Source organism: Microtus pennsylvanicus, chromosome 5, assembly GCF_037038515.1.
Source record: "Microtus pennsylvanicus isolate mMicPen1 chromosome 5, mMicPen1.hap1, whole genome shotgun sequence".
NCBI lineage: Eukaryota > Metazoa > Chordata > Mammalia > Rodentia > Cricetidae > Microtus > Microtus pennsylvanicus.
The window spans coordinates 63,133,073-63,155,166 of NC_134583.1; the positions used below are offsets into that span (position 1 = coordinate 63,133,073).

The following is a 22,094-nucleotide window of genomic DNA, read 5'->3' on the forward strand; positions in this document are numbered from 1 at the left end:
GAAGCCCCCTTGCTCCCCACTGCAGAGCTGCCCCCAGTTGCTGGCTGCCCACCTCCTCCCACCTGGCAGGCTCTTCCCAGCACTGTGCCTCTGCCTTCTGCTCTACCACAGTATCAGCTGTGGCCTTGTCCTAAGGTTGATTGTAACTGTCCTTGGCCCCTTCACAGCCCTACCTACCTCAGTGTTCTCAGGCCCTGCTCAGCGTGCTGCGAGCAATCAGACGTCACCAGAGAAGACGGAAACAGCCTTTGCCCCATTGCAGTGTTTATTAAAGATAAGTTATTTTTAAAAAACCATCTGAAGACTCCTTTCTGATAAATAATATATTACTTCTCATTTACACCCTTCTCCTTGTAAAGACTGGGTCTCACACTAGCCCTGAATGACCTCAAACTCACAGCAATCCTCCTGTCTCAGCCTCCCAAGGATTGCAGACATGCACCACCACGCCTGCCTTATAAGAAGTGAAAGCATTTTCCACATATAGTGTCCCATCACTGGCAGAGGCCAAGAATGAACTCTTCTGAGAGTCACTGAGGCTTCAGACCCTGTCCTGTCCTGGACAGGCCCTGCCCTTCAGGCTCTGACCCTGTCCTGGACCGTCTTCTCAGAGCTGTCAGTAATTTACACCACGCATGGTGGCCACCGTGGCTGCAAGGCGACGTGGCAGGCCTTTGCTGATCTGTCTGTATTCCTCAGGCTTGGCCTTCAGGAGTGTCACAATGTTCTGGAGGGTACGTGACGGCTGCAGGCCCAGCGCATCCATCACATTGATTAGGTAGTCTGTGGGCAAAAAAGGGACAGGATCAGCGGGGCAGTACGTGGAGCCCCCAAGGCCTTCCCAAATTCTGGGTGCTTGCTCCCTTCCTTCACCTGCAGGCAGTGGGTATGATCTGAGCCCTTAGAACCAGCCAGCATTGCTAGCTTCCCCTCCACATCCCTCCAGCACCAGTGTAAAGGCAGCTGCCCCCCCCACTTACCCCCAGCATATTCTCCAGCAAGTGGAGAAGCAAGGGGGGGATGGGCTTGCTGAACAACCAAAGCTGCCGGCTAGGAAGCTCATACTGAACTCGAGACTGGTGTCAGAGGTGGTGGCCTGGTATCATGCATCTCACCCCTGAGAACTAGCTAATGCAGATTTATTAGCCTGAACCCAGTGCAAATAGAGCACGATGGTGAAGAGAGACCTCTGGCTGGGCATGATGGGACACATCTTTAGCACTCGAAAGGCGGGGGTAGTGCAGCTCTGAGTTTGAGGACAGCCAGCCTACATAGTGAGTTCTAGGCCAGCCAGGGCTACATAGTGAGACCCTGTCTAGAGAGACAGACAGACAGACAGACAGACAGACAGACGGACGGACAGAGCAGCCCTGGATTCTAACCACCTGACAGCACTGTCTGAACGGAAAACACGCAGCTGCAGCCAGGAGTGCCACCCTTTACCAGCCCTGCCCATGCAGTCGGTACTCACCAGGCAGCAGGGATGGATGTGAGATGGGACAGAGACCTTTAAAGTATCTGTCGTGTTGGAGGGATCACTGCATAGGCATGTCATGCCTCCTTCCTCCTCTTTCTACTCAGAAGGCCTGGACGGGGATTGCTACTTGGGTTCACCCCTTCTCTGTCTAGACCTGAACTCCAGGGCAGCTCAGACTCTTCCTTGGGTCTTCTTTGCCAGGCCCAGCTCAATGGTAAAACCAGGAGGCCTCAGTCTGCCATGACAGTCTGGCCAGCAGTATTTTATGTTGCTGTATGAATGTTTAATTTGAATGCCTTCCACTCAACGTTCAGCATCCTTCCCAGTCCTTAGCCTCACTTCCTTATGCTCATGGATGAGGAAACACTCTAACCCTGCTAGCACTACAGCTGGCACACAATGGTCAAGCAATTCTGAGTGAGCAGGGAGGGGAGAAGAGGAATGCAAGGACCACTGAACTCCAGGCAATCCTAGCATCTCATGGCCCACCACCACCTCTGCCCCACTCCAGACGGCTCCTCCGTGCTCTCGCCTGTACCAGTTGAACATATGACAAAGGGCAACTGAATTTCCTTATCCATCTCTGAAAGACAGGTGCTACCTCTGGGAAGAGCCACGGGCAGACTGAAATGAGCAGGGTGAGGGACTCAGGGCAGCTGGATTATAGGCTGGCCCCATCACTAACCACTCTGGAACCCCAAGGGCTGAACCTTGCTTCTAACTCTTCATCAGCAAACAAACAGAAGTGGGACCTGGCTCAACCCTGGTCACCCAGGTTACAGCTGGGATGGGTCACGGGGGAGCTGATTGTTAAGGTCCCTCCACCCTCTCTCCAGACCACTTAAAACCCCAGGAGAAGGGAGTGGGGAAACCATGCCCTCTGACCTGGGGCAATATAGCATTCTGATGGGGACCATAGAGGAACCTAGGATGTGGCCTTGTCATACAACATCACCTACCTACAGGATTGCATAACACAATGGATGCATGCTTGCTTCAGTGCCTGATATGCCTGGTATGCAGTAAGCACTCCATAAACGTTAGGTACGTTAGTAATTACTGTCAGTGAATAGAAAACTGGGCAGGGCTAGGTGTCTCACTCACTCCAGTGCATCTCACCAAAGCCCCCTTAATGGTTCTCCACCTCCATGGCCTTCCAGAATCCCTTCTATTCAGCTTCACAGTCAACCCCAGAATTGAAGTTAGGAGAAACTTGGGGGTAACATTCCTAGAGACCAAGAAGGAAGTCAAACTTACTTCTCTTCTCCTGCCCAATCCATGGGCACTTACCAATGTCTGTAGCCAGCTGTTTGGTAGAGTGTGGGGTCACCTCCGGGATCTGGAGAATCACATCGCAATAGGTCTGCATGGTGGCTCTGGCAATGGAGCCCAGCCAGTTGTCAGCCATATTGTCCAACTCAGGCAGTTCATCCCCTGAAGTGGAAAGGTCACAGAAATATAAAATCTGCTCAGAAAAAGTCACCTCTTAGTGCCCTGGCTCCCAATAAATGGTACATGCCCTAATGTGCAGGGAGCAAATGGGTCAGAAACATGGGGAACAGAACAAGGAACCTATGGGTCCACTGACTGACCAGGGACAAGGAGAGCTCAGAAAAGGAGTCGATCCGGTACGGCTAAACAAGACCCCACAAGCCTGGGAACCAAATCAAGCCATAGAGGCCAGGACTTCTGCAGGCAGAGGAGGACCCTAAAGAGATGAGAGCCTCTAGGCAAAGCTAGAGGTGGGCACTGAGGGTGTAAAGAGGCAATGCATAAGACAGGGACCATGCTGGAACCAAGACTGAGCCTCAGAACAATGCCACCCCTGGAGAGGTGAGGGCCTGGGCTCTCTGATCATGTTCCACATGCACAGAGAGAAACAGGAGCCCTGGTTTCATGGAACTGCTGTAGCAGCCACAGTCATAATAATGTACGGAAAAGAGAAGTGGAAGACAAACACCAAAGCTGGAATCTCAGAAGACAGCTGTGCCGGTGGGATGAGGAGGCCAAAGGGAGCACTTTAGTGTACAGTCACAGACACAGCTGAAACACTCATATACATAAAGTAAACATTTTTTAAAAGTGCCCAGGAGGACTGGACACCTAGCTCAGCAGTCAAGTGACTCAAATGTACCAGGTCCTGAGTGTGATCATGGTGGCACATGCCTGTCATCACAGCACTTGGGTGGATCAAGAGCTCAAGGTCATCAATGGCTACATGGAGTTTGTGGCCTGCCTAGGCTACACAATGCCCAGTCTCAAATAAATAAGCAAACAAATGAGTAAATAAATATCATCCATGAGTGAAACTCATTTTCAACAAGAGCTATATGATGATAATAACTTTTAGTAATAATAATAAATAAAAACTTTCAAGCAAAAAGTGGTGTCACGTGTGCAAGACTACCCTGAGTTTGAGGCCAGCCTAAACTACTTTGAGAATACCAGGGCAGTCATGTGACCCTATGCCTAGGTAAGCAGGTCCATTGGTACTGGGTTTTTGTTTGTTTTGGTTTCTGAGACAGGGTCTATATCTTGGAACTTGATAAGTAACCCAGGCAATCTCAAACTTGTGATCCTCCAGCCCCATCTAGTTCCTTAAATCTGCAATGTTAAAATGCTAGACATGAAAGCCAGGCATAGTAGTGTACACTTCTAATCCTAGTATTCAGGAGGCAGAGGCAAGCAGATCTCTGTGAGTTCGAATCTAGACTAGTCTACATAATATGTTCTAGGATAGCCAGGGCTATATTATATAGAGAGACCTATCTCAAAAACAAACAAACAAAAGCTAAGAACAGCCAGATTATATATAAATGTTCACTATACACTTCTTTCCTATTTTCTATATGTTTAATTTTTGAGGGGATGGCAAGATGAATCATGGCTTGACAAGCCTGAGGACCTAAATTCAACCCCTGGATCTCATAGTGGGAGGAGAGAACTGACTGCTACAAATTGTCCTCTGACCTCCACATGTGCACTGTGGGACACATGAGTGTGTGCACACATGTACACGCATGTACACACACATGCATGTACACACACACACACACTACTCCCCTCAACAAAACGTAAATATTTTGGCTGGGAATGCAGCTCAGTGATAAAAACTTGCACATCATGTTCAAGGCCCTAGATTCAATCCCAGCACCATCAAAAAAAAGGAAGAAAGAGAGAGAGGCAAAGAGGGGGAGGGAGGGAGGGAGGGAAGGAGGGAAGGAAGGAAATGGCAACACATATTGCTGGTACACATCTTTAATTCTAACAGTAGGGAGCTGGAGGCAGGAGGATCAGGAGCTTAAGGCCATCCTTGACTACATAGCAAGTATAAGGCCAGCCTGGGCTACATGAGTCCTGTCTCAAAACGACAAACAAAACCAAAATATCTGGATTAATGTTGATACTGTCATATTGTTAATTGTCATATTGAAATTTCCTCTGGTGAGGCTATCCTAACTACGCACAAACAGTAAATGGTCAGTAAACATCTGTGACGTGACTGAGGGAGTGAGTGCAGATATCACCGATGTCCTGGAGGAGCAAGACACTGTCTTCCTGCTGCAGTGCAGCAGGAAGTCCACACAGCAGTTGTATGAAGGACACAAGGAGGAGATAAGACACCTGAGATTTATGTAGATACTCCAGCAAAGTAGGTAAGTAGAATAGAAAAAAAGCCAGAGCAGCTCTTAAGGCTGGATGCTGAGTTCATCTGTATGAAATTCCTAGGAAAACAAGATTGAGGTTCTAAATTTACAAGGTATATTAAGAGCTGAGGGATGTGATTCAGTGGCAGAGGAATGCTCAGAATGCACAGCCCTGAGTTGGATCCTCAGCCTCAAAAAGTTAAAGAACGGGGGCAAAACTAGGTCGGAATGTATTGTATGAGAGAAGAATTTATTTCAAAAGAAAAGCTAAGTAAACATATAAATGAAAAAACATGTTAGTAAACAAAGATGAAAATGATGCACACGCATCACAGGCCCTCAGAGATTAGCACCACTTTGGTGTATGCCTCATTTCACACACAATAGAGAAATATATTCTCAGGGCTGAGAAATGGCAGAGGTTAAGAGTAACTTACTGCTCTTGCAGAGAAGCCAGGTTTAATTCCCAGCACCTATCCAGTGTTTCACAACTATCCATAACTTCAACTCAATCATCTGATTGATGCCTTCTTTAAACTTCAAGGGTACCTGAACTCATGTGCACATACCCACACACAGACACACACCCACACACAGACACACACAGACACACACACACATACAGACACACACACACACACAGAGACATACCCACACACAGACACACACAAATACAAATTAAAAATATTTTTTAAAAGAACTATATTCTAGATTTTAGAAGAATGTGGGCATTTAAAAATACAGTGAAGACAGCTAAATGTCCTTCATACACCTCACCCCCTGTCTAGAGCAGTGATTGCACCCTCCTTAATATGCACTTCCCTAGACCTGTTTTTTTGGAGGGGGTTGTTTTAATAATTTTTTGAGACTTTCATACTGAATGCTGTATTTACATGCCTCCAATTCCTTCCATCTCTCTCCCATTCCTTTTTAAACTCATAATTATTATTGTCTCTGTCTCTGTCTCTGTCTCTCTCTCTCTCACACACACACACACACACACACAAAACCTATTAAGTCATTTACTGTTGCTCATATGTACTTGAGTTAAAGGATTTATTTTGAGTGCTTTCACAGAAAAAAGCATGAGATAGAGAAACGTAAGTATTAGTTCACACCTCATTTTTTTTCCTTAATGTTTCTGAAGATCTTATCTGTTAAGTGCTAATGATTTTGATTCTTTTTAATGAAGAAAATAGATAAGTTATGAAGACATCTGTGGTGGCTTGAATGAGAATAGCCCCCACAGGCTCATAAATTTGAGTGCTTAGGCCCCAGATGGTGGAAGTGTTTGGGAACGAATAGGAGGTGTGGGCTTGTTGGAGGAGGTGTAGTGCTGGGGATGGGCTTTGAGGTTTTAAAAGTCTGTGTCATTCTGAGTTAGCTCTCTCTCTCTGACTCATGGTTACTGCCTCAGCATGTAAGCTCTCAGTTACCGCTCCAGCACCATGCCTGTCTGTTGTCATGCTCCTCACCGTGATGGTCATGGACTCTAGCTCTCTGGAAACCATGAGTCCCTGAATTAAATGCTTCTTTGTGTTAGCACATGCACACGCACACACACACACACACACACACACACACACACACATATGGGTTTTGTTTGGTTTTGCTTTCTTTTGATTGTTTTTTGGAATAGGTCTTATTCTATAGTCCAGGTTAGTCTGGGATTTACCACGTAGCCCAGGCTGGCCTCACACTTATAGTGGTCCTCCTGCCTCGTCTCCTACTTGCTAAGATAAAAAGGCATGAACCACCAACTCAGCTTTTCTATTCTATATTTGATGACTACATCCCTGGTTGTTTAGAGAGATTTATGGCTGGTGAGGTGTTAAGATGGAGCTATAAGCCCCATATGGCGCCCACTGTTCCCTGGACAGCAGGTGCTATGGCTTCCTAGTTCTCTCACCTTGCTCAGGAGGAAATGGCAGCTTCCCAGCATGCAAGGCCAGCTCTAATGCGGAGTCCTCTTGAGTCACAAATGGCTCGAGATTCAAGGGCAGGGACATGATGTACTGCCCAATCTGAAACGAAAGAAAGCACTTTCAGCTTGACACTGACACACCTAGCTAATTACTCGAAAGGTTCGCTTAGGAGAGACAACTGCTAGCCCTGGGATAAGCGCCCGTGTGAGGTGATACTAGGTATGGCAATCCCTCAGGAGCAACCACTAAGGGCCGGGGAGAGCTCAGCCAGCGAAGCACTGCTGCTCAAGTTCTTCCCGCAGCACCCATGCAAAAAGCCAGGTGTGGTGGGGCATGCCTATAGTCCCTGGGCTGAGAAGACAACAGGCGAATCCCTGGGGCTTGCTAACCAGCCAGACAGGCTCTAGGTCCCAGTGAGAGACTGTCAAAAACAAGCTGGCTAGCTGGCCTCTCCATGCACACTCCTTATACACACACACGCGCGCACACACACACACACACACACACACACATACACACACACACACAGGCCTGGTCCACCCTGTAGATACACTCTTCTCAAAAGTGGCTTCAACGTCCTGTAGTGCGTCCAGCAACACCTACTTCAATGAGGTGGTGGGTACCAAAGAACTTTGTGAGATTAAAAGCACTGTGTAAAGTTGAGTCTCATTACTGCTCACAGAAAAAGTCCACTTAGGGGCTAATGCCAGCAAGTGTCCTGTCATTTGGACTAGCACCTGGTTCTGTTTCTCCCCCTCCAAGATGGCTTAGCCAGGAGAAAGAAGAGGCTATACTTGGAAGTTGCCATTCACAACTACAGTCCAGAGAGAAAATTCCATTGTAATTTCATGCACTAGAAAACAAAGACGGCCGAAGTTAGTGGTGCAGAATCACGAGAGGGAAACTTGTAAGGCATTTGGGCCGAGCCCACAGCCAATCTAGCACTTATCACAAGTGGACAGGATGGAAATATGATGCCGCCTGTGCCTATTCCAAGCACTTCCTTCTATTACAATTCACAGCTGTGTTTTATAACAGGCAAGGAATAGAAAATAATTTGACCACTTGTTCCTTGGTTTTCCAAGTCAGAATTTCTAAGTGGATTTAATTCTGACACCTGCAGGGGTCACACTGGAAGAGTGGGGCAAGTGTGAGTGTCTTAGCATCTGAATCACTGATGGCTCGCTGCATTTGCCCAGGATCTGAATGAAGACGATTCCAGACCAGGTCCACACAGCACAAACTGTGTGGTGACTGCCCTGAGGGAATCAGAAGTGGGTTGTGAAAGGCAGAGGCCACCTTGGAGTGCACCCGAGAAGCTCTTACGTTGCTGATGTACTCGAGAGGTGTGAGGCTGAAGGCGGGCAGATCATCGGTCAGGGTTTCGCCAATGCCCGCTGTGTTCCAGCTCTGGAAGGAGAGAGGAAGCAATTAGTACATGCTACCAGGCAGCCTCAGAAGGTACACTGTGACAGTATATAGAGAGCTCATGGTCTTCCGGGAGTCATCCATGGTCAGCTGACCTGGAGGCCTGATGCCACTCAGCAAGACAGGGACACCTCTTCAACCTTCTGGAAGACCATCATAAGATGAAACCCTCCAGCTCCCAGCCTACGCAGGCACACTTATCTTCTCAGCACAGTCACCTGATGAAGACTGGTCACTTCTGTATACCTTGCTAGCAACACGAAATGAGTTAGGTGACCCTGAGTCTGTGCTTATATGATGGGGTCACCATGCAAAAAATAAGGGGCTGAATACAGGTGGCTCCACTAACCTTGGCCTTTGGAACTCAAAAGAAGATGGGAACCTCAGAGACTGTATGAGAACTGTTCCTCCTGGGAGGGAGGCCCAGTAAGCCCTGTGCTGCACAGAACACCCCAACCTCACTCACCAAGGCCACTCTGCCTTGAGTGAGGATGCACTGCCTCCTCTGTGTAGCTCTGGACTGACCCAAAGCTGGCGAAACCTTCCGTCTCTTGGGTCTCCCTCTGTAGAGGGAGGGCCTCAGCCCCCATGCAGCTATTTCAAGCGGAAACATCTCTGTCATTGCTGCATGAGTTTCCTGGCAACCCGTGAGCCGCTCCCCCGTCAGCACACACGTGCCCGTGCCCACAGCCTTATCTTGGCACATCTTTCAAGGAAGCCCAGCTTCTTGATTCCAGCCTGGAGAACAAGGCCCTTTCTGGCTGACCTCCAGGAGTAACCCTCGAGGTCACAGTGAAGCTGCTCTCAGCAGCCACCTGGTGCCCAATTCTTTAAGCAGCGTTCTGGGAATGGAATGACAAAGCTAGCCCAGGGCTCCTGACCCAGGCTGAGCGTCAACAGGCCTCTGAGTACCACTGCCAACTCCATCCAGTCTCTGTTTCTCTTCCTGCCAGTGCCTCAGCCCTTTCTGCTTTCTAGGCTCCTTGTTCTTGTTTGAGAATCTTTTTACTCAAATATCCCACCTGCCCTCCAATTTACTCCCCATACACTGTTTATTTATTTATTTATTTGAGATGGGGGTCTCATAAATCCCAGGTTGGACTTAAATTTATCACATAGCCAAAGGCTGGCCCTGAACTCCTGATCCTCCCAAGTATTTGGTTTATAAATACATCACTATGTGGTGTTGGATTAAACCCCAAACTCCACGAATGCTAGGAAAGCACTCTGTCAATATTCCTATATCCTCTGCTCCAAATCCACTTTAAAGAGCCAGCCCGCCGGGCAGTGGTGACGCACGCTTTTAATCCCAGCACTCGGAAGGCAGAGGCAGGCAGATCTCTGGGAGTTCGAGGCCAGCCTGGTCTACAAGAGCTAGTTCCAGAACAGGCTCCAAAAGCTACGGAGAAACCCTGTCTTGAAAATTAAAAAAAAAAAAAAAGAGCCAGCCCACTCACCCACACTTACTGTAGTGGTTCAAGTAGGAATGGCCTGTATGTGTAGTCAGTCCCCAACTGATAAACTGTTTGAGAGGAATTAAGGGGATTAAAGAAGAATGAGATTGTTAAAGAAAGTATGTCATTGGGGGGTAGATTTTGAGGTTACAAAAGCCCATGCCAGCCGGGCGGTGGTGGCGCACGCCTTTAATCCCAGCACTCGGGAGGCAGAGGCAGGTGGATCTCTGTGAGTTCGAGGCCAGCCTGCTCTACAGAGCTAGTTCCAGGACAGCAGGACAGGCTCCAAAACCACAGAGAAACCCTGCCTCGAAAAAAACTAAAAAAAAAAAAAAAAAAAGCCCATGCCACGTCAGTTCTTCACCAAATGCCTGTGGATTAGGCAATGTTCTCAGCTAATGCTCCAGAACTACGCCTGCTTGCATGCCCTATGCTCCTTGCATGACGATGACGGACTAACCCTCCTAAACTACAAGCAAGCCCCCCGTTAAATACTTTCTTTTAGAAGAATTGCCTTGGTCATGGTGTCACTTCATAGCAATAGAACAGTGACTAAAGCCAGGGGGTGGTGGCACACCTTTAATCCCAGCACTCAGGAGGTAGAGGCAGGCGGATCTCTGTGAGTTCAAGGCCAGCCTGCTCTACGGACTGAGATCCAGGATAGGCTCCAAAGGTACAGAGAAACCCTGTCTCAAAAAACAAAACAAACAAAAAACAAAAAAGGACAGTGACTAAGACACTTACGTAGTACCCGTAATGTTCAGTCCCATGCTAGTCTTTGCCCTTGTTCTCAGAAGCTACTGAGGTAGCAAGACAGCTGGATGCCCCAGCCCTCCCTACCTCATCTCCTCAGCCTGTTCCCTGCTCTGTCTTGTATATGCACAGAGATAGGCTGGCACTGAGGGTTTGGTGTGAGATGCCAGAGTTCAGAGGTACGAGAGGCCAGGGAAGGATCAGGCACAGGATACAGGTACGAGAGGCCAGGGAAGGATCAGGCACACGATGCAGGTACGAGAGGCCAGGGAAGGATCAGCCACAGGATGCAGGCGAGCGTAGAGTTACAGAAGTGAGGATGGGAAGAGAATGAACAGCTCTGCACACCAGCCTAGGAACAGGGGCCATATTCAACAAATAACTTTCTAGGGGTGAGCTGGGCAGGAAGAGGACAGCAAGGAAAGAAGGGAGAAAAAAGAGAGAGGGAGGAGGAGAAAGGGAAGCCAGTGTCACTGTGCAAGACTCTGGCTTCCAATCCAAATAGTGACATTTATAAGACAACTGAAAGTCAGAACACAGACGAGTGATGTTGAGAAACTATTCCAGGGTCTGGATAGACAGCTCAGCAGGAAGAGTGCTCTCCGTCCAAGCCTGAGGATCTGAGTTTGATCCCTGGAACTCAATAAAGGCGGAAGAAGAGAAATGACTCCATCAAGTTGTTCTGTGGCCTCAACGTACTGAGTTTAGCACACGTGTCTGCATTACACATGTATCACACACACATACATACACACATACATACATACACAGTAATAACAACAACAATAATAATATCCTTCCTAGACCCCTTATTTGAGATGAAGCAGGGTGCTCCAGAGTTGGTCATCGTGGAAACAGGATGAGTGTTCCAGCCTCCTCTCTTTACTCTTCATGTTTAAGAATTCCTATAATAAAAAGCCTTTAAAGCTGGACATGGTAGCATACGCCTTGAATCCCAGCACTCTGGAGGTGAAAGCACGCAAGTCTCTTTAAGTCTAAGGCTAGCCTGGTCTACATAGTGAGTTTTGGGCCAGTCAGAGCTACATAGTGAGACTTTGTCTTAAAAAGTAAATAAATAGGGGCTGGAGAGATGGCTCAGAGGTTAAGAGCATTGACTGTTCTTCCAAAGGTCCTGAGATCAATTCCCAGCAACCACATGGTGGCTCACAACCATCTGTAATGAGATCTGGTCCCCTCTTCTGGCCTGCAGGTGTACATGCAGTCAGAAAACTGTATACATAATAAAGTCTTTTTAAAAAGGTAAATAAATAGTTATATGAAATAAAATAAAGGAGATTCTCAGATTGGCCCTGGGGAGCCACGGGAAGGCTAAGAGACGATAGCAGAGCAGTGCTCTGTGAGGCTGCTGTGGCAACCTCTCTGAGGGAAACTGGGAGTGAGCAGTGTTAAGAAGGAGATGGTGGAAACATGAACGAGCAGTAGTCATGAAGCAGACAGTCCCAGAGTGACACCATGGAGGAGGACAGGGTGAGAAATGACATAGAACAAAGAGCAGCAAAGCCACCATCCCTCAGGTGCTCAAGTGCTCTGAGGTGGAGAAAGGCTTCTGAGAGGAAGCAAGAAAAGCCTCAGGAGAACGGGGGCGAGGAGGGGGTGTTCAGAAAAGGGTCACGATGGAGAGGAAGCAAAAAGAGCCTCAGGAGAATAGGGGCAGAGGGGTGTCCAGAAAAGGGTCAGGATGGAGAGGAAGAAGAGCCTCAGGAGAACGGGGGGGGGGGGGGGGGGAGCGGGGAAGGGGGTGTGTCCAGAAAAGGGTCAGGATGGAGAGGAAGCAAGAAGAGCCTCAGGAGAATGAGGGCGGGCGGGCGGGGGGGGGGGGGGGGCATACTCAGAAAAGGGTCAGGATGGAATGGCCTGAACTGGGACCTGAACTGGGACACTCTCAGAAAGCAGACAAGTAAGGCTCACTTGAAGAGGGCAACGCGGAAATGGTGTAGATTATTTCTTAATCGTTCAAGATTTATTTAAGCTGCCCTTCAAAAGGGCTTTTCTACTCATCTGTCAGCAGGTAATACAGATAAACGTCAATAACCTATTATGAATTGAACATAGTGTTGGTTAATAGTCTTAAAATACAAAGGGGCAATATGATTTACCAGCCAACGCTCAATACAAACATCAGTGACCAGGGTTTTCTTTTTAAATCCTCCAGGCCCAAGTGTTTGCTTTTGTATTGTGTGCTGGATGCTGGCTCCCACACAAGTCTTTCTAATCTCCAAAGCTACCCTGGTCTATCACAGTGTCCCAGCAGTGTGGGAAAGCCTGAACCAAAAGTGGGGATTCCAGCAACTGGGCTATGAATCAGTTAGGAACTTGAAAACAGAGGTGGAGGTGGAGACGAGAGACAGGTGGGAGCCTTTTTCAGTCTGGAACTAAGACCGACAGCTTAAACTATGACAAAATAAAACAGTAAGAACACAGGCCAGCCAGATGCTCAGGGGAGAAACACTTCTGTGAGAGCCTCGAGTCTTCCTGCTGCACTTAGTTTCCCTTCCATTTTAGTTAAGTCCAAATAAGACTTAATCTGTTAATCTATACTCAAACCTTTTTATTTTGGTTTGGTTTAGTTTTTGGGCTAAAGTCTCACTACAGAGCCTACGGCTGTCTCGGAGCTCACTTTGTAGCCCAGGTTGGCCTTGAATTCACAGAGATCCACCCGCCTGCCACCGCCCCTGAGTGCTGGGATCAAAGGAGTGCGCTTTTAAAGAGAACGTAAACTATCACTCCGCGCGCCACTTGGATCCTTTTCTATGACATTTGCCCAGCCTGAGACACACTTGAGTAAGCAGGTCATAGGGTTTACACTCACATTTTAGCTGTGACATTTTAAAGGGATTTGCTGTACTTTTCACTCTGCATTTTCCAGTATTGTTTCTGAAAAATGAATATACCTATGACTTTTATTTTAAAGACTTTCTCTTAGGAAATGAGAAGCACAGCTAAGGGGAGGTGCATGCCTGAAACCCAGCTTTAGGAAGCTGACAGAAGGCTCGTGAGTGTGTGATTAGCTTTGGCGACCTTGTCTCAAAAAGCAAGTGGGGGGGGGGCGGTCCCTGAAGAGATGTCTCAGCAGTCAACAGCACTTGCTGCTCTTGCAGAGGACTCAGGTTCAGTTCCCAACACCCAACTGATGGCGCAAACCATCTGCAACTCCAGTTCCATGGGATTCAGTACCATCTCCTGACCTCTGTGAGTACTGCACACTCATAGCACTTGCATATAAACACACTTATACACATAAAATAGAAGTAAATTTCAAATATATATATATAAACATAAATATATGTGTTTGTTTTATTATATATACATGTATATATGTTTTCTGATATATATCAGATGTATATATTACACATATATATTTATAATATATATACCAAAATACAGACTCACAGAAAGGAAGAAAACTATCATTTACTAAACATCCACTCTGTGGTGATGCTATGCTCAAATCTGCCATACACTATCCATAGGACGGTAACTAGCTCACAGAAGGCTGAGGAAGCAGGCCCTGAGCACCTGGCCTCCAGCGTCTCTGCTGCCGCTCCCTGCAGTGCTGCTCAGTGCTGGAAGCTCAAACTCCACCTAGAGTTGACACCCCCAAATCTCACAGAGTGAAAATCAGAGTCCCAGCGTGGAATCAAAACCAGGCATTTAAACAGAGTCATTTTATGGACAGAGATTTTAGATCCACAGAGGGGCTGAGACTTGACCAAGGCTATACAGGGGCTCTTCACGCAATTTCTAGAGGGCAGCAGAAAGCCACAGCCTTGTAACTATGCCGTGCAAGTTCTTGCCGTTTCCTGAAAGTATCTGTATAACTGGCGCTTTCCCAAAAAACTATCTCCCACAAAAGTAGAACCTGAACAGACTGGGGGAGGGGGTGCTGGAGAGACAAGTAGAGAGATGTGACTACTGGGCAGCTCCTCCTAAAGCAACTGGGACAAGCAGAGACGGGAAAGGGGGCATGGGGCAGTGAGATGTCTCTGAAACAGGCACAGAGGACGTTTCGAGGAAAGAAAGCAGCAGCTCAGAGCTGGGTGTGTGTCCCGCCAACCCAGCACCGCCCGACTAAGGAGAAGGGTCAAGGTCAGTCAGGGCAACAGAGCCAGTGAGCAAGCAAAAAAGGCAGAAACAGGATGGAGGCAGATAAGGCATTCTCCTGCCCAAGAGCCAGAACTGCTCCCCTGGCAGGACCGTCCAACATCAGAAGGCAGGAGCTCTTGAGCAGCGCGTCACAGCAGCACACAACCTCCCTTATGCCGGAGAGGGCAGAAAAGGCCTGCCAGCGGGAAAGGCAGACAAGCAATACTGACATTCTTCAGAAAGTTGGCATGACAGTGTACACTTGCAGTCACAGCACTTGGAGGCTGAGGCAGACAGATGTTGAGTTTCAGGCCAGCCTGAGCTCCATGGTGAGACCTTGTCTCAAATAATGACAACTCATCATCATCACCACCACCACTGCCATCACATGAAATGGCCTCTCGATATAGTGTCTTAGCAACTGCAATTAAGATAGGAGCTCGTGCCAAGAAGACAGAAATGACAAAGTAACTCTGCCGTCCTCAACAGCACCTGTTCGTTCCTGCACCTCATGGCAGGGAGGGAGGAGATCCTGGCACAGGCTGAGCATACGCACGACCTGGGAGCACAGACACTGCAGACAGGGGGGAACTCACGTCCATCCTGGAAACGAGCAGCAACTGCTGTTTGATGCGCAGGAAAACCGAGTCAAAAGCCAGCTGGTGGGCCTGCTGGTTCAGCCGGGTCAGGGCTGTGCGGGATGCAGACAGCAGGTTGTGATTACTGGACCCCTTCTCCTGAGAGGAAAAGGCAAAGACAGTTAAGCCCCCAAATGAGGTTGTCAGCTGGTCAGAAGTGCTGAAGAGTAACTGAGTGCGGCATAGTGAACAGTTTCTAAAACAGTGGTCCCCAAACCTGACCATGCTCCCCTTCCCGCAAAAAGCTCCAAAATACCAAACCCATGAGGACTGACTTCCCAGGTGACTCTGATGCATTTGTCCCAACATGAGTTTATGTTTTTACAGTTTAGTAAAACCTAACTTGTAACCATCCCTTGGGGACTAAGGACAAGCAGGAGAGGTCATGGCCTTACATATAAGGAAGAGTGATGGGCAAAACTCTCATTTCCAGAGAGCTCAGGTCAGTTACCCTTGGCTGAAAGCCAGAGTACGAACAACCTGTGTGAGTCTGGGAATCCATACAGCCTGAGAAAATACAGGGATGGAAAATGTAACCTTAGTTCTTGTGATTATAAATGGACTGATTACAACAGACATAAATCAGATTAGCAATAAAGATAAACAGAGTTGGTTTAACTTAATCTCAGAAGCATGGATGAATGAGCTTACAGAACTGCTTTAAGAAGTGTGTTTGTCAAGCTCAGAAGCAGCCAGTGGTGGGCCAAGGTGGAGAGATGGGGAGACTTTGGGGAAACAACAGCAGGGCCTCAATGCACAATTCACCCCAGCACTGCACCCGTTAGGAGAGTCGCAGACCGCATCTGGTGGCATAAGACTGTATCTCTCGAGGAGGAGTGTTCTGACCGCATGCCCAAGGTCCACTTACAACCCTGTGGGGCATGCCTAGAGCTAGGTGACTCACTCCATTTGCTGGGAAGCCCTTTTGTCACTGGATCCAAGGGGCCTAAAGCTCAAAGCCAAGGTCAACTTCTTGCAGACAGACTAAGGCTTCGAAGACTATCCAGACCCACCCCCAAAATGTTCCTCTTTCCATGTCTACTCTAACTGCAGACAGTATACATCTGAGCCTCTGGCTGCCGCTCAGGACAGGGGACTGTCGCTACCAGTGGGACCAAGGGCTCCCACTGCCACAGTCTCATAGACAAGTTCATCTCTGAACTGAGCAACAGTAAGCTTCCTGGACAATCCTCAAGCCTGGCTTTCATCCATAAAAAGAACGATCTACCCAACTCCTACAGCTGTATCTCAGCAAGTTCCACCCCAGTGGCCGTTACTAGCTCCTTAAAACCTCACACACAGGAGACAGAGGTAAAGGGAGGGCCTGCAAACGGAGCCAGAAAACCTGGCACCAGGGGACAGTGAGTGACAAGGAGAGGTTTCATTTGTGAGAACACTGCTGCTCTGATCTCATACCTTGAGGGTATAAAGTATTTCCATTAAACTGGCATATTCAGCAGGGTTATCTCTCTGGAGGTAATTATATTCCTGCCATGGGTTCTTGGCAGGGCTCTTCTTGTCTGTCAAGATGCTGTCTTGAAAACCCGCCAGGCTCCGAGGGCTGTAGGAGTCAGACAGATACTTCCCCGCTGTGGACAGGATCCTGAAAGGAAAGTGGTAAGCATTGTACCCTGAGTCGGCTGTACCGAGCTTCCGTCAGAGCACTCCAATGGCTCTTCCTAAATGTCGAACACCCTCTTGAAGTAGACAGTATTAAGGTCTGCTTTATAAGGAAATGAAGACACCCTTCTTCATTTAAGAATGAGCTTGGCCTCAGGTGCAGAAAAGAAGCCAGGGTTAACACTAAAAATCAACTTTAATCTGATTTAACACTCAGGCTACCTCAAGATCCCATCTTGTTGCTATGACAGAGAGCCTGCTCACGGGCAGCACTTAGCTCGCTGCCATCTGGGACACTGTTCACTTCCTCACTCCATGGGCATCATGAAGTGGAAGAGCCAAATGCCTGCGGGAGCCACGGGCTAACTGCATACCTTCCCCATACACCGGACTACAATGTTGGTATTCATTGGCACACCACAAAGTTTAGTTATGTGGCTTGGATGCTCCTGGGAGAACTATAGAGAGAAGCTGGCACTTTCCAGAGTCTTCAAGAAAGATGCCTCAGGGAGCGTCTCTGTGATAATCCACCTGCGGTACTTCTGTGGAGTTGAGTCTTTACGAACAAGGACTGGCGCTGGAAACACTCTTCCCCCTCCGCCCATGCTTGCCTTTTGGCCTCCATAATTGAATGTGCACAGAATTGTGGGAAAAGAAAAGCTACTGTGACAACCCGAAATGCAGCTAACTTTCTGACCCTGCCCCCCCTTTCAAATATTTCTTATGAAAGCAATTGCTTTGGACATGCCAAGTTTTTTTTTTGTTTTTTTTTTTGTTTTGGTTTTTGGAGACAGGGTTTCTCTGTGGCTTTGGAGCCTGTCCTGGAACTAGCTCTTGTAGACCAGGCTGGTCTCGAACTCACAGAGATCCGCCTGCCTCTGCCTCCCGAGTGCTGGGATTAAAGGCGTGCGCCACCACCGCCCGGCTGGACATGCCAAGTTTTAGACTACACTTATTTATTAAAAAAACACGCCCTTGAGCTGGGCAGGGTAACATATACCTGAAATTCCAGTCAGTACTCAAGAGGTTGAGGCAGGAGAATCACAAGTTTGAAGCAAGCCTATACCCTATCTCAAGAAAATAAAACAAAAGCAGGCATGGCGACATATGCCTTTAATCCCAGCAACTAGAGGTAGACATTGGTGGGTCTCTGTGAGTTCCAGGTCAGCCAGGATACACAGTGAGCTGGCCTGGATCTGAAAAAGCCTGGGATAAAACCGGACTTGCTGAATATAGCGGACAATGAGGACTACTGAGAACTCAAGAACAATGGCAATGGGTTTTTGATCCTACTGCACACACTGGCTTTGTGGGAGCCTAGGCAGTCTGGATGCTCACCTTACTAGACCTGGATGGAGGTGGGTGGTCCTTGGACTTCCCACAGGTCAGGGAACCCTGATTGCTCTTTGAGCTGATGAGGGAGGGGGACTTGATCGGGGGAGGGGGAGGGAAATGGGAGGTGGCGGGGAGGAGGCAGAAATCTTTAATAAATAAATAAATTAAAAAAATAAAAAGGAAAGAAAAGAAATGAAGAATACGGCAGTCCCCCATGCTTGCTGAATACTGCAGACAGGGGCTTCCTCGGAAACCCCTGTACACTCAAGCTGTTCCCATTTCTTAATCCCATCAGCAATTTGGTTGTCTCCTTTGTCTGTCTGGGAAACTGTGGCCTATCCCTGACCACCTCCCTTCAATGTCCCCCTCAGGTCTTGATTGAAGAAGGACTCTGCTTCCCTGCCCCTTCCCTTCTTGGCGCCACCTCATCCATCCCAGCTAACAGAGCAGTCCTTCCAAAGGGCAAGTCTGATTTTGTCTTTTTTCCAGAAGCAACCTCAAATCTCCAGGATAAAAGGACAACATGCAGAAGCCGATCCCTCACAGCCTCACACTGTCTCTCCGCACTCACACCTGCCTTACAGACTCACTCTGCAACACTTTCCCCGAGTGTGTCCCTCAGGAAGTTCCCAAGCACTGGGGCCTTCGCTGCTAGCAACCTCTTGCCTCTGCTGTGCACCTACCAGAGGTTTTCCTCATATCTCCTACAGAATAGTAACAACAGAATAAAGTGGCTTCATTGCCCAACCCTCACACCCAGCACAGTGCTTGGCACATGACAGGGGTCCAACAGCTGTGTGTGAGGTATCCGCGGCTACACGTGTGTAACCAGACCCTCCTCTCTTCCTTGGAATTACAGTATTATATATTTCCATCTCAGGTAGCCCATGGAAATCCGGCCTCCCTGGTTTAGCTTGCCATGCAAGCCAAAGAAAACAAGGCATGCTAGAAACGTTTTCTGTAGCAAAGACTGTAGTTTAAAGTGTCCATAAGCTTAATTTCAACTTCAGAGAACTAATGGCATCTGCTCTTTGCCTCATCTTCACACAGACATCACTAGATGCTTGTCACTAGTGATGATTGCTCTTTGCCTCATCTCCATAGAGACATCACTAGTTGTTAGTCACTACTGATGACTTGAGCCCAGAGAAATGAGTACTTAATTTCCCCTCACTGCAGTGGCCTCTACGGCTCAGCTGGGAATACTGAAGAGGTGAACAGTCTTAACTCTCAAGCTCAAAGACTAATGGAGGCCACCTGTACCAATGTGCCTGAAAAAACACAGCAAGCGCACACCTGGAAGGAAGGTTATAATTTCACCTATTTCCTCAACTCATTCCCCTTCAAGACAAGCTATTTCTCTCTTAGCCCTAGAAGCCTGTACATTTACACTGAATTCCTAAAACCCAACTGTTCATTTGAACTACCCTACAAGGACCTTAAAAATGCAGATACTTTTCCAGCCACAAGAAGTTGGGGGGGAAAAAATGCAGATACTCCTAGACTTACAATCAGACTGAGATCCAATAATCCTCACAAGTTAAAAACATCCTAAAGTCCTCAACTTCCTAGGCTTCTAGCTTACCAGCACTAGAGACAGAGAGCGGTAGGGTGGCAGACACTGTCCTGCATTGTAAGAAAGGATCATGTCCCAAGAAAAGACCAAAATTTGAAACACATTTTTCTCCTGAATGTACCAGGGTGAAGCCAAAGCATCATAAACAGAAGCATCATATGTCAGGGATGTTTGCTTCTGCGTTCTAAAGGAAAGTGGTAAGCACCAGGAAGGTACAGAGAAGTCACAGTAATCCCCCCGTATCTCACCCAAGTCACCCAAGAAAGAAGTGTTACCCAGTTCTGTTTTACACAACCCATAACCCTTTGCAAAGAGACCTTAAAAGTGACAGTCAATGTCACCAGTGTCTGCTCTGCCTTGCGGTGTGCCCGCTCCTGGGGAGTGGCTCTGCTGGAGTCTGGGTTCTAAGGTGAGACAGATGGGAGATCAGATAAGCTTTACAGGGCGGCTGCCACACACCAATCAGTGCCCCAGATGGGAACACAGATGGTGACTGTCCCCAGGCTCAGTGCTTCCAGGATGACATCACCTCTTTCAGAGGCTGTGTGGTCTCTCACTGAAGCAGAGCTAGCCTTTTAGCTTCTCTCTGGCTGCAGCCTGCAGCATAAGTTCATCCCCATAGCCACCAGTCCTCACTCACCTTCCTAACCAAGGCCATCCTGACCCTTTGGAAGGCAAAAGAGTAAGGAAAGTTACCATGTTCTGAAGAGGAGTGATGTCTAACACATATTCAAAGCAATGCCAGTGTAAGGACAGACAAACAGAAGTGTGGGAACAATACTTACACATTCTGATGACAACAGAGTTAAAATCAACGCCTCTCTCAACTAGGTATGGTGGTGTATGACTTTAATCCCAACCCCAGTACTTGGGAGGTACAGGCAAATGGACCTCTGAGTTCAAGGTCAGTTGGTCTATACAGTGAGTTTCAGGATAGCTTGGGCTATATAGTAAGGACTTTTCTAAACACATACATATACACACACTCATTAAATAACAGTTAAACAACAACCACCCCCCACACCAGGCTCTTTAACTCCCACAGAATAAAGGAACAAGGAAGCTGGGAAGCTTGGTAGGGAAATGTCTGGATGGGGCAATGATGGATCACATATAAAGCCCTGGCAATATACGAGGAGAAACAGGAGAATAATATGTATTTTCCTTAGAGTAGACTCCAAAATTCTCCTTTGATTCTCACCCCTTGAAGCCTAGATTTCTACCCCAGAACTTGGACTGCAGGCTACCTGGGTTAATTTCAATACTATGGGCTTGTCTGGGGGCCTTAGTCACCACTTGTAACCTGGTCTCTATGAGGAAATTTATTTCGAGCCCAATAACTGACTATAAGTAGAAGCCTAACCCACATATAATTGGAAAACAATGTGTACTACTTCCTCCTCTGGACCGGTGCCTCCATATCTAAGCAGATTTATGTGACTACTGCCAACTAGGATGAGCCTTGCCCTTTTAGGTGTTCAATAAATGTTTAATGATGACAGTAATGACACCTTGTCCTCCAGCCCTGTGGCTTTCAGATTCTGTCCCTGTACTGGATCAAATACCACCCACCAAGAACCCCAGGGAATAAAGGGCAAGGAGATCAAGGATGCCCCCTCCTACCTGTTTGCAAGCTGCTGCTCGAAGTCCCCACACTGGCGCAAGAGCTCTCCACAGGTGGCTATGATCCTAAACAGAACAGAAAGTACTTGAGCCCCAGTGCTACCGGGCACGCCAGCGCTTACAGGACAAACAGTCTCATTCATAAAATCTCCAGCTATTTGCTCCTTCTGATGGCACTGAGCTTCCAGAAAAGTGTAAACCCGTCACTGCCTCCCTGAAATGTTTCATCAAATATAATGAATGTCGGTGGCGAGGGCAGGGTCCTCCTGATGTACTCCATGCTACTAGCACTTCTGCTGTGAATCACAATTCTACCCAATGCTGCCTCAAACAGCTCTATGGTTCCAAACTACTGGGCTTTAACTGTAAGAAAATTGGCTGGAAATACTCAGTACTTAAAATTTGAAAGTGAATGTAAATAATACTTACTAGACAGCTACTATTTGCATAGAAAACACATGGAATGCAGATGCTGATCCATCCATTTGTTTCTCAGAGATAAGACTGGGTGACT

At 47.7% G+C, this 22,094-nt stretch overlaps 1 protein-coding gene across 1 annotated transcript in view; it reads right to left on the minus strand.

The window, feature by feature from the left end:
• Positions 1-234: 234 nt before the first annotated feature.
• The window catches only part of Cog7 (component of oligomeric golgi complex 7), a 64,052-nt gene continuing 42,192 nt past the window's right edge, over positions 235-22,094 (minus strand). The window contains exons 11-17 of the mRNA XM_075972090.1: positions 21,581-21,646; positions 16,843-17,029; positions 15,385-15,525; positions 8,376-8,459; positions 7,034-7,148; positions 2,768-2,911; positions 235-783 (exon numbers count right to left, since the gene is read on the minus strand). Of these exons, the coding sequence (XP_075828205.1) occupies positions 617-783; positions 2,768-2,911; positions 7,034-7,148; positions 8,376-8,459; positions 15,385-15,525; positions 16,843-17,029; positions 21,581-21,646 (904 nt within the window). The 3' untranslated portion in view covers positions 235-616. The remainder of the gene's footprint in view (positions 784-2,767; positions 2,912-7,033; positions 7,149-8,375; positions 8,460-15,384; positions 15,526-16,842; positions 17,030-21,580; positions 21,647-22,094) is intronic.